The sequence below is a fragment of the Calonectris borealis genome, chromosome 15, assembly GCF_964195595.1.
Source record: "Calonectris borealis chromosome 15, bCalBor7.hap1.2, whole genome shotgun sequence".
Lineage (NCBI taxonomy): Eukaryota > Metazoa > Chordata > Aves > Procellariiformes > Procellariidae > Calonectris > Calonectris borealis.
In genome coordinates, this window is record NC_134326.1 from 6,477,514 (window position 1) to 6,489,641 (window position 12,128).

A 12,128-nucleotide genomic window follows, 5' to 3' on the forward strand; every position below is an offset into this window, starting at 1 on the left:
CCACAAAGTCTTTTGATTGACATTATTTGCGTGCAGGTGTGACTAAAACGTTGCCAAAAAATGTTGCCCACTTCTTATGGTTTGGGGAAGGAACGCTTTTTGCTCTGTTTTGTCATCTCCGTTATGTTAATCACAGTATTCCCTGAGGCACCAAAGTGTAAAAAAGCAATTCAGGCATGTAGAGCTGGAACATCAACCATCCTGTGGCTGTGGAGGGTCGTGATGGGGGCCTCTCCTGTAGGGAGGATGGAGAACGAAAGTATATGCATCTACAGAACGTTATCCATCTTACAGCCTGCAGGTTAATAGGCTTTGCCCTGTTTCCTCCTTTTTTAGCCAGTCACAAGCCATATTTTGAAATGGAGACTGAAGGTCGCATTCTTCTCAGTGCTTCAGCTAGATGGTTGCTGAAGTCCTGACGCTGTGGCAGCCGTTCACTGGTCACTAGCAAACACAGGACCCACCGTTGCACTCCGGCAAGTTTCCCCCAACTCGCTGCCTTGCACTGATGAGCTGGGGAGAGGCCAGGAGCCAAAACACACTGTCACTCGGAACCAAATTCAGCACAATGACTGTTGCCTGCAGGTGGAAATATCTTTCCTCATCAGCTCCCATGTGTCCAGTTCCTCTGAAGAGGTTTTCCACGAGGAGCCTCCTCCTGCACTTACCCCACCAGGCTGCTGGCAGGGAGGAGGAGGAGGCGGCCAGCAGACTAGGTTGGTGGAGCAGTAGTTTCTTGCCTGATGCCGCCTCCCTAGACTTTGTGATGTCTCTCCTCTTCCAGCTCTCGGTGGCAAGCACGCTGGGTCCAAACAAGGGGCTCCAGCAAGAGCACAGACCTCTCTTTTATTGCTGAAGTTAACTGTAGCTCTTCCGTTGTTTTGGTTTAAGTGATATGCCTTTTGTTTTCCAGATGTGCAATAACATCCAGCTGGGAGGAGTAAAACGTGTTTTATGGACTAAAGCGTGTTCATGGCTAAACATTGTCTACACTATAGATTCAAAAAGAGGCTGTTTAGCAGTCCCAAAAGATCTGTTCCAAGTCAGAGACTTGGGGATGCATTTTCTATTGTCAGGTTATAAACTTCTGCGAGACTTATAGTAGAAATGCTGATGCAGCCTTCGTACAACAAACTTGAGAATTGTATAAAATAAAACAAAAAGCCAATGTCTGCAGGTTTGGGTGCATCCCATTGTGTTGCTCCTATGAATGGTGTTACCCCATAGCAGCAGGTACATGCTTCGCCTGCGTGTCACCACGGGAAAGGACAGGCTTCAAAGTAGTTGCAGCAACATTTGCTATGCCTTGCAAATGAATGACAAACAGGTGGGGGTCTCAAAACTGATGGTCTTTTACTTTAAGTTTGCTGAGTTTTATGGTTTGCTTGCAGATTGCTTCCATTTGGAAGGTGGAACCTTACTGTGCTCTGTGTAGCTGCACAGGGCCAACGTCAGACACTCAGCAGTGTGCAGACATTGGCAAAATCATATTCTGAGACATCAGAGCAACTGCCCTTGCAGAATATTGCCCTTTGAGTCTGTAAGGTTAGGGAAGATGCTGTCATCTTTAGCATAATTGGGAGACCACTATATGATCACCTTTCTCCACAGACTTGGCTGAGGAAAAGCAGTAGTATGGTATTGCTTTGCTCGGCTTGAATTTAAGCAGATTGCAGAATGTCAGCTGCAGACAGACAGGAGGGACTTGAGCATTTCTGATGGCAGGAATTGTGCTTGATGTTTCCAAGAATAATTGCTAACACCTTTCCATCTCAAATCAGATTGGTGCTAGGCTGCCTCTGTGTGCTATTGTTGTGAATGTTGAAACAAGCTATTAACAGCGATCTTCTTGTATTTCAGATGTGAATGCTTGCCGGGTTACAGTGGAAAACACTGTGAAATAGATGATGATGACTGTGTGGGCCATAAGTGTCGCCATGGAGCTGTCTGCGTAGATGCAGTCAATGGCTACACCTGCGTCTGTCCTCAGGGTTTCAGGTACGTGAGAGTCAGCTCCTCCCCCGGACTGTCTTCTGTACATAGTGTTAGGGCACTTTCTTTAATTGCTTTCATCCTCAGAGCTAAACAGCCTCTAGATATGGTACCGATCTGTCATTCCTACGTGAATGGATGGCTCAGTGCTTCAAATCTTGTAGCTGAAATAGGTCTTAACGAGTTAACTGAATACAGGGGATTGATGATTATTGCTTTGAAAACAGCAATTTGCCTTTTGTGCAGTGCTGTGTTAGTTTGCCTGCCTGCCTGCGCCAGCCTTTCCTGGTAAAACACTAGGTGATACACTCATATAAATTATATGGAGATAAACTCTGCATGCATGACAGTGAGCAAAGGATAATAAAATTACATATATGAACCCTCAGACCTGGCTGCAAGAAAACATGGGTGAAGATTTTGTGCCGGTATCTCTGTGCCTGTTGGTGGATGGGCTCAGTACGATTTGGGCTGTAAATTTCCAGTCTCTGATTCTGACAGCTGCCAATATATCTGACTCTGGAAATCTCTCTGTCTGTCAAAGATAAGTGTGCTGCTCCAAATGGATTCACTAATCATTGCCTGAGGCTGGATACTGGCTTCCTTCCAGCTAACCTTTTCTGTGTTTGAAACATACACACGAGACAAAGAAGGAGTACCTGAAAAGATCAGTCTTGACAAAGCAGAAATTGCATGAACACTTATAAATCATTTTCTCTGCTTTGTATCTGCAACTGTTTTCATTCTTCTTGCTTTCATCCTTGCTGGTTTTTGGGTTTTTTCCCCTCTCAACACACATTTTTATTGCAAAGCAGACAGACTTCCCTGAATAGGCATTGATATATAACATGATGTCAGCCCGTGGTTTTACAGAATCAGACTTGTTATTTACAGGATATCAGATATCGTCTGAATTTCAAATTCATACCCTTTTCTCCATGTTTCATTCTCTGCTTCAGTCCCTTTGATGGCCTTAGGGATCTTGCAGATTGGTGACCGGCAAGGATAACAAGTGGCTGTCCCACAGTGGAACTGTAAATGCTCGATGTTATCTAATTGTTAGAGTTGAGAAATGGGATTGCAAAGCCATATCTGGAGTCAAGGGTAACTCGAGCCTGTCATCAGATGGTAGTGACTGGGAGACTTCTGCCGCAGGTCCTCTGATTTTTAAGGCATGTCAGTATGAGGCAGTGATGAATGTGAGGGGTTTTTTTCCCAGGAAGGCAGGGTCACAGTGTTTGGCAGAGAAGTTTTGAGTTGTGACGCAGTTGAGCGGAGCAGCAGGGGTAGGTGGAAGACTGGCCTGGGTCCCTTCCTGTGTACTAAGCAGCTCTACTGGCAATTTGGGCAGTGCCCCGGGTTGGCTGATCTCACACCAGGGACTTCAAGAGCAGAACCTGGAACAGCCCAGCCTGCTCCCTTGCTCAGATGAGGGGGTTTCATTCCACTACAGGTCCTCCAAGGAGAGGAAACATCTTTCTACACAAAGCTCCAAAACTCAACTACTAGCTTAGACAGCACTTTATAGCCCAAGGTGGACTTGGGTGAGCAAAGTAATAATCCCGCTGCCTGTCAACAGCAGAGCCAGGATTAACTTGAGGTCTCCTGCTTGCTTTCTTTTTTTGCACTAGTCCATGCCACCTCCCTAAATCTCCTGTGCAGAATGCAAGGGAGCAAGGGTCTTTTGGGAGAAAAACATCGCAGTGGGCACTAACAGGCTCCCTCTGCCAAGGCAGAGAGCAAGCTGAAGGCCCTTGTGTTCTCCGTGCAGAATAGTTCCTGATCTTGTTTGATTTCAGGATTAAAATTCTGCTAACAAAATATGATCTGCTCATTATTCTTTCCACGACTCCAGCCTTTTGTGGTTTAAAGGCCTGCTGCTCTGAAGGGGTTCTGATTTTTTTTTTCCCCTCTTCAGTTTGCAATTGCAAAGATGGTGATTGACAAAGTTCAGGCTTCTGATGTTCAGGGTTATAGACTCAACTGTTCACGAAGCATGCCTCAGGCGCTGGGCTGTGCGGCAAGGAGATAAGTTTGCAAGTATTTCAAGGCTGCAAATGTTGATGAAAAGGAGAGAACACAAGGGGTGGTCTGACAAAGGGAACTAGGAGACCTAAGATGATGATTAATAAAGTTTTTTGGCTAAGTATCAGGAATAATTTCCCAGCAGTGAGTTTGCAGAGTGACCTCCCAGTTATCTGGAGCTTATGCTGTTCTAATAAATGCATAGACCTATAACAATTTTATGGTTGTCACTATGCTGTACATCAAAGCCACTTGGAGTCACACATTAATAAGGATGTTAAAACTCACATCCTCGCAGGGTTGAACAAATGGCACTCCGGTAATTCTTAACAACGTAGGGCCTGACATGCACAACGACGCCCCTCTGACGGCAGCCCCAAAGAGCAGCAGTACCAACGTGCACACACCTGTTTTCCATCTTAGCATTTCCTATTCGCTGTTCACGTGTAGTTGTGAACAGGCAGCACCTCTCCTTGTCACTCAGGAACCTTTTGCAATTACATAATACACTTTCTTCCTGAAAAGTTTTCAGTGTTTTCTTCCCAAAATAACATTTGTTTACCCCCTGTAGATGAAAACATGTTTGAGAATTTGTGAACCCCATTGGATAAAACCTAACTTATCACACATTCCCTCTAGCCATCAGCCTCACAGTAGTGTTGTCCTGATAAATGTTGCTCTAGTGGGGAAGCACACATTAAGGCTGCTGGGCTTGATAGAAAGCACTATTCCTCCGTTGTGTGGATGCCTCAGAGTTCCCCACTGGGATAGTTTGCGGCAAGAAACTCAGCAGTGATTATTTAAATAAATGAGATTGTACCAGGCAGAATGGACTTGGCCAAGCTATGCGAGTCAGGCTGTGCTCCATGTTCCACTGCTGGGGAAATAAATAGTATTAATTATTTCTAAAAATATATTTTAAAAAATATTTTAAAATAAAGAAGAAAAGGCCTTGACAGCCACTGTTGCTAATGTATCTTCTAGATGTCAGTAGCAGCAGCACTCGTAAAGCCACCCACCAAAGGGGTTTCAGGGCAAGGGAGGGTTGTGCAGGAGCTGTACTGGGAGCTCGGGGAATCTTTCTGAGCAGCACCAAGCACAGACACACTGGCTTCTTGCAACATTTGCTTTCTGTTAGTGGAGGCTGTTGCGGGTCGCATGGATTTTTTATTATTATTATTTTTAACTTCCATGAAATTAGAATTATATACACTGACTTTTCTTCTGCTTTCTAGTTGTCGCTCACAGACAAAACAAAATGATTGGCATTAGGTAGAACAAAGCTAATGGGCTGGGTTAGCAGTGCTCCTTTCTGCTGGTCACCTCTGGAAAACAAATTACACCTGACATCAGGCCAGGGGTGACAGCCATCTGTGGGGTCGATCCTAGTGTGATCCCATTGCTGGCTCTCCTGACGTGTTTGCCAGCCAGCTGCAAAGCCCTGCACTGGAGAGAGAGATCACACACTTAATGAAACCAGGCTTTGAACAGGAAAGTGCTCCAGTCGGACAGCCCACTTTAGTGCCTGGCTAGCAATGGGGACGTGGCACCGATGTGTCCTCAGCTCATCAACTCTGGCTGGGTCCGACTGCTGGTAGGCAGCTACTACAGTAACTACCTTAATTTGGCAAGAATTGCTTTCTGTGTATCTGTCTTCCCATGAGGTTGCTGCTACTTTTTAATATCCCCTTGTTTTCTTGGAAAGGGGAATCCACACGGTCTCTTGCTGAGTGGTGCTATGCCCCCGAGGTGCTGCGCTCACCCTCCAGGAACAGGGTGGCCTGGGGGGCTCTGCCAGGAAGCTGCAGCAAAGGCTCTCGCTCAGGAAGGGAAAGTTTCTTAGTCTATAACTAATTCATAGTTTAGGTGTATTCACAAAGAAGTGTTCCCAAGAACAAATTTACTTTGAGAAACATATCAGGCTGAGCAAAGACAACTATTTCCCACATGCAGTTATTCCCCCACACTGTACTGCCTGCCGTGCTCCCATTTCTACTGCTGCCCGCAGCAGGCTGAACGCTGTACTGACCCTGTATGTCTCCTCCGAATACTCCTTGGAGCAAAGTAAACGGGGTGTATTGATTGCCAGCAGTATTGCCTGCCAGATTACACTTTTGAGATACATGTGTCTAAAGGAACAGATTGGCTTGTCCCTATGCAAGATTATGGTAGAGGACATTTACCGCTTGGCTGACGGGGAGTGGTTTGCTCCCCGCTCCGAACCCTTTGCTGATAGTATTAGCAGCCTATGGCTGTGCCCACTTACAGCACTGAGTGTCACCCGGGCCGTGAGGGGAGGTAAGGGGTCCCTGTTAACCACAGCTCCCTGCCCCTCGGAGAAGCGAGGTAGCGATGGGGTGGGCATGGGGAGGCTGGCTGTGAAACACCACTCCGTCCTTGTGGCGAATAAAGGAAGTTTAGGGCAATGCAATGAGTGTTGAAATGCAATTTTTCCTGAAAAGTACCAAGAGGTGGTTCTGGCTGAGAAGGAAACATCCGCATGTTTGTGTAGCCGAGCAGAGCCAAGCCCGAGTGACACCAGGGCCGGAGCGGGACAGCCCCTGCAGGCGCAGGGGGCAGCGGGGGGAGGCCAGCAGCACAGTGCTTGAGGCCTTGGAAATCCCCAGCAGTGTTTTTCACCTCCTCGCGCTTATTCCTGTGTAATAGATCTTGTTTGCCATACCCACATCACCAGGTACAGGGCCAACATATAGATTTGGGCAAAGTTAGGAAGCCGGTTAGGGTGTTCCACGCTGTGTAACGGCTCTGGGGAAAGGGGAGCTTTTCTGGCCTTCTCCCAGGCGCAAATCCCAAATGTTTGTGTCTTTCAAGGCGTTCTTCAAGTTTGCCTTTTGTAAAAGTAGTAATGTAAAACCCTGTGTCTCTTCTTCTCTCAGACGCGATTGAAAAGCAGAGCAACTCCATTGCTTTTGATGCAGTTCAGGATTTAGCCCATCCGAATTTTGTTGAGTGTTTCTCTCTCTTCGGTGCTCCCCAGAGGCAGACCAGGGAGCGGTGTTGGGAGAACAGGGGCAGGGGGAGCTTGGGCTCCCATTCCGCACAGCGCTGAAGACAGAGCCGTGATACTCTGCAAATTTTCACATGAGAAAATGTGAAAAGGGAAGCAGTCATCTCCATTTCCTTCTGTTACAGAGGCAGCAGGTTCTGGTCTCTGTGGCTAAGCAAGATTGGCCTGGAGTATGTTGTGGCTGTTTTATTTGCTGTTCTTGCAATCTTGTATCGATACCATTTACTGTAGGGTAATGGCTTGGGTTTCTGTTCTAATTGTGTCTAGGAACATTGCCTAGAAATGCACTGAGCTTCCAAGTCTCACCTGCTTTACTGGAGAGGAGCAAGGATTTGGGCATTTTTTTGCTTTGTTTTTATAAGAGTGCTATTATTCCACAAAGTGCTCCCTGAATGGCAGGAAATTCCTAGTGGGACAAGTGGGATTTCACTGTTCCAGGACTGGGCTGATGGGTTATTCACTGCATGAACGGGTCTGCCACAATCCTCTCCTGGCAAGCCCTCTGCCCCCGTGCTGACGAACGCTGCGTAACACAGAGGTGGTGCAGGAGCCGGAGCCCGCAGCCCTCGCCGCAGCTATCCCCACGGCGTTCCCCGCAGCGCAGCCTGGCGCACGCTCCCTGCTCACCAGCTACCAATTTTTCATCATTTTACTGTCTACGCATTTTCAAGCAGTCACAGAACTTGGTGCAAAGAGTTTATGTTCTCTCATCAGTACAAAAAGGGTTTGCTGGGTTTGGACAGTGGTTGTAATGAGAAATTTGGGGTACAGGTGCAGGGGCATCCTGTGTGCAGCCAGCGAGCCAGGCCCAGTCCCTCTGCAGTACCGTTGATTGCACAGGCCCAGTGGGTGTACTGGGCAGAGATTTTTCATTTACTTTTTGCAGGTTAGTCTGACACGTGACATCACAGTGAAAGATGACTGCAGCTTTTTGCATTTTCTCCCTTTTCCTTGCCCATTCTATGCCAGCGTCGATCTTTCAGTGTAGCTGAGTCATTCCAGCAAATAACCTGTGAAGCGTGCAGCCATGCTGAGTCCAGGAAGGCAGCCTGGGGGCTGAGCCATCGCTGCTCCTGGGCGACGTGGCCCAAGCCTCAGAGGTTCCTACGCTGGGTTTTGCTCAGCCTCTCATATAGTTAAGACCAAACCACAGCGCTTTCCTCCAGATCTGAATATGATTCGAGTACTCAGATCTGGCATTTGGTTTTCAGTTACCTCTGACTCTGGGAGATCTTCCTTTCCTTTGCATTTTTCTGATCCAGGACATTGCCAACCACAAACTCAGCTAAAATAAAGTTGATGATCCTGATGCTGTTGGAAACAACCAATTTAGGGCAGCTGCCCATCAAATAGCGTGTTATCAGTGCATTGCTTCTGAGACTTTTTAGCAGTTGCCCATCTGTTGATGATACACTGCTGATATACAGTAAAGCAAGTGAGGAGGCTGTAAGAAACTCTAAAAATAGAGGATTTTCCCCTTGCTTACCACCAGCAGAGGTAGACTCAAGTCACAAAGCCTCGGCTGGGGATTTTTGGCTGAGGAGTGGTGCAGGGAGAATGGCAGGGAGAGCAGGTGAGGAAATCTCAGGTTTGGGCTTAAATGGCTCCCAGTTTTTGCTGGGAACGTCTGCACGGCACAGTGTGGGATGAAAGCTATTTTAGACAGACTTCTGTACCTTGCGAGCTAAATAAGCAGTGCAAAGTGCAGCACAAATTGCTTTCAGTGCAAACTGGCTCGTCCAGACCGAGCGTGGGAGGTTCTGTACAGCACTATGCTGTATAGCTTTGACACGGTAAAGCAGGCACATGGTAGCTGAATCTCAGAAACGCCGTACCACAGTAGTAGTATAACATCAGCATCTGAAAGTGTTCTCTTCCTTAAAAAACTGGTGATAGAGGCCACTTCTTCTTTCCTTTACCTTCTACAGTGGACTTTTCTGTGAAACTCCTCCGCCGATGGTTCTGCTCCAGACGAGCCCATGTGATAACTACGAGTGCCAGAATGGGGCCCAGTGCATCGTGGCGCACCATGAGCCCGTCTGCCGCTGTCTCGCTGGCTTCGCTGGGCAGAAGTGCGAGAAGCTCATCACAGTCAACTTTGTTGGGAAGGATTCCTATGTGGAGCTGCCATCAGCCAAAATTCGCCCTCAGGCAAACATCTCCCTCCAGGTATGTCACACAGAACATCAGTTGCCAGCCCAGTGCTCCTCTAATCAATAATACATATACACATATGTATTTTTTTTATTCTGAAGGAACAGGGTCTATTGGCCAAGATGCTGACAAAGTTAGAGACAACTTGTGAGCCACTTGTCCCCTCTAAAATTATTGAAACATTAAGGAGCAACTAAGGCACCACTGTACCGTTGTGGACACTTATCTCTTTCTTAGGCCACTGATTGTTAATCTGGACTATTTCTATGCTAGATTCATCCTGCAAATGAAGCATAACATTTCAAAAGATGTGAGAAGAAAAATCATCCCTGTATGTTTATTTTATTGCATTTATTTTCTCAATTTGAAGAGATTGTATTCCACAGTTGGAAATCATATTCTAGACTTACTTGATGGAGTTTGGTTGTAATTAAAATACCAATGTCAAGACATGGGAAAAAGGACCGAATTTCCACATTAGGAATAGATTTTTAGAGGGTGGTTCCTGCAAAGTTTATTCTAATGAGAAAATCCCATAATTAATATTTATCTTTTCTTTAATAGCTTGAGTATACAGCTCATATGAAAATGAAGCTGATTCGTATATTTGAAACTCCAGTTTTTCTTCAACAGAAGAGATTCTAAAATATGAGCATTCTAGAATATGGCTCCCAAAGGCTCCAAATACTATAGGTCAACTTTAAAGCTGAAAATCTGGACATTGTCTTCCTAAGTGTACAAAACATGTTACATCAGCCATAGCTTGAAGAGTAAAGCTGATTATTACAGAAAGCACATGCAGATGACTTTCTCACTTCTTGTTTCCCAGGCTGAGTATTATTCTTGTATCCAGTAATTAATCACTAGTGAATTAAAATTAGAATACAACATTGATTATTAAGAACAGATAGAGGATATCTTATTAAAAAGCATTCAAGAAAAAAAATCTTTTAAGGGCAAAAGAATAGTATTTAAATATATATGAAAACGCAAACAGATTTTTAAATGTACTGTTTAGTTTTGGCATTTAACAGCCATTATAAAAAAAAAAGCAAGAAATATGTACTGTGAAAATAACAGGCAGGTTGTATCCAAAAATCCCATTTGTCTCTTCTTTCTTTTTTTTTTGTTTTGGACCATAGGGATATTTGAGAGCTGGAGGCTGGAAAAGTGGAGTCCTTGTTTTCTGATTCAGTGTTCAAGATTTATTTTTTTCCTTGATGTACATCAAAGCTAGAGGGACGAGGGCTACTCTATTCTTCCTGACTCTCTAAATGTCCCATTTGAACTCAGCATGAACTTGCTAATAACTCGGATTGAGTGAATAACTCATGGTTATGCTAGACGTGGGGACAGGTCCTTCTTTCCTTCTTTTTGTTCCTAAAAAGTCTGTGAACAGATCAGCGCCTGCTGAAATTTGTTTGCTTTTAATTGTGACACACTCCGCCTACTGCCAAACTTGATTTTCTAACCCTCCACTTCAAGCTGGGGTGGTAGCTGAGAAATAAATTCATGTGTTGCCAAAAATACAGCCATAGTTTATTGACAGGGATCAAATAAATTGCAGCTTTCACCTCCTGAGAACTAGTTCTCATCTGAAACAAGGAAGCCATCCTTTAGTGGGAGGCTGACCTCTTTGTGTATGAGCCCACTCAATGTCACCAAGACCTTTTTGTGTCTCATGGCTCTTGCTCTTGTTGTTGCTCATATATATGATTTATTAAATCATGTTTGAATTGCATGTATGATTTTGGTTTGATTTTTAGTATAGGTTTATTTCTTTTTTAATCATTCTCAAGCAACCTTACCTGGTTATTAATGTTTCACAGGTAGCAACGGACAAGGACAATGGCATCTTATTATACAAAGGAGACAATGATCCTTTGGCTCTGGAGTTGTACCAAGGACACGTGAGGCTCATCTATGACACGCTGAATTCTCCACCTACCACAGTATACAGGTAAATAGCTAAGCTTTACCAAGACAGTTGATTTCCAAAAAAGATGGAGAGGTAGGATTTTTCTAACAAATGTGCATGGGAGAAGAACCTTTTATTTTACTTCACTGTATCTCTTTTATGTATGTAATTAGATAACGAAATCAGAATAAAGACTTAGCTAGAGGCTGCATGGTTAAAAGTTGGCATTTATTGGCAATAGCAGTGATACTGTGTCCTACTGTGATTGCAGAAAAATGTTGTGTTTTCTCATCTGCTGTAAAGATTTAGTTTCTGGTGAATGTTGTCCTTGAAATAGTTCCAAATAATTAGTTTCTTTGATGTTGATATTTAGCATTAACTTACTGTACCAAGACAGAACAGTGACTGTGCAACTGCAGGATTAGACTGTGTCAAATAGGAGGAGAAGGGCTGAATTCCTCACCCCTGAATACAGGGTGAATATTTTTGGAAGAACTCTTACCTATATCTGTAGTAACTACACAAAGCATGAAAAAGCACAAATTACAACGGTAAATAGTAGGGCAGTTTGACCTTCAGACCCTTGACTTTTGAGGATACCAAACCCACAGTTTTTATTCATTAGTCACAAGAACAAAAAGCAAATGTAGAAGTGACACCCATGCACACAGGCGTTTCCCTAGGAATGAGCGATGTGCTGCTCGTGTCTTCCACTGTTCCTTTAGCAGCCCTCTCCCCGGGTTAACACCCTTCGGATTACGTTTAAGCCCTGTTGCTCCAGTTTGTTCTGTGTAAACACGCAGTTGTGACCACATGGAGCCCTTTCGGGTTCAGTGCAGTTTCATGGCATGCAGAAGAGCTGGGTTTCCCAGCCCACCTCTCTCTAAGGAGGAGCATCCTATTAGAGCAAGCGAAAGGATGCCACCAAGTATCACCAGCCAGGACAGGCCTTGTACTTCTTCTGGAAAGTTTTCTCAGCACTTGATACAACTTGAGTCTTTCAGGAGTATG

General features: G+C 45.0%; 1 protein-coding gene across 1 annotated transcript in view; it reads left to right on the forward strand.

Moving 5' to 3' along the window:
• SLIT3 (slit guidance ligand 3) overlaps positions 1-12,128 on the forward strand; it is a 533,309-nt gene that overhangs the window by 496,760 nt on the left and 24,421 nt on the right. The window contains exons 30-32 of the mRNA XM_075164102.1: positions 1,861-1,998; positions 8,974-9,214; positions 11,029-11,159. Coding sequence (XP_075020203.1) covers positions 1,861-1,998; positions 8,974-9,214; positions 11,029-11,159 — 510 coding nt within the window. The remainder of the gene's footprint in view (positions 1-1,860; positions 1,999-8,973; positions 9,215-11,028; positions 11,160-12,128) is intronic.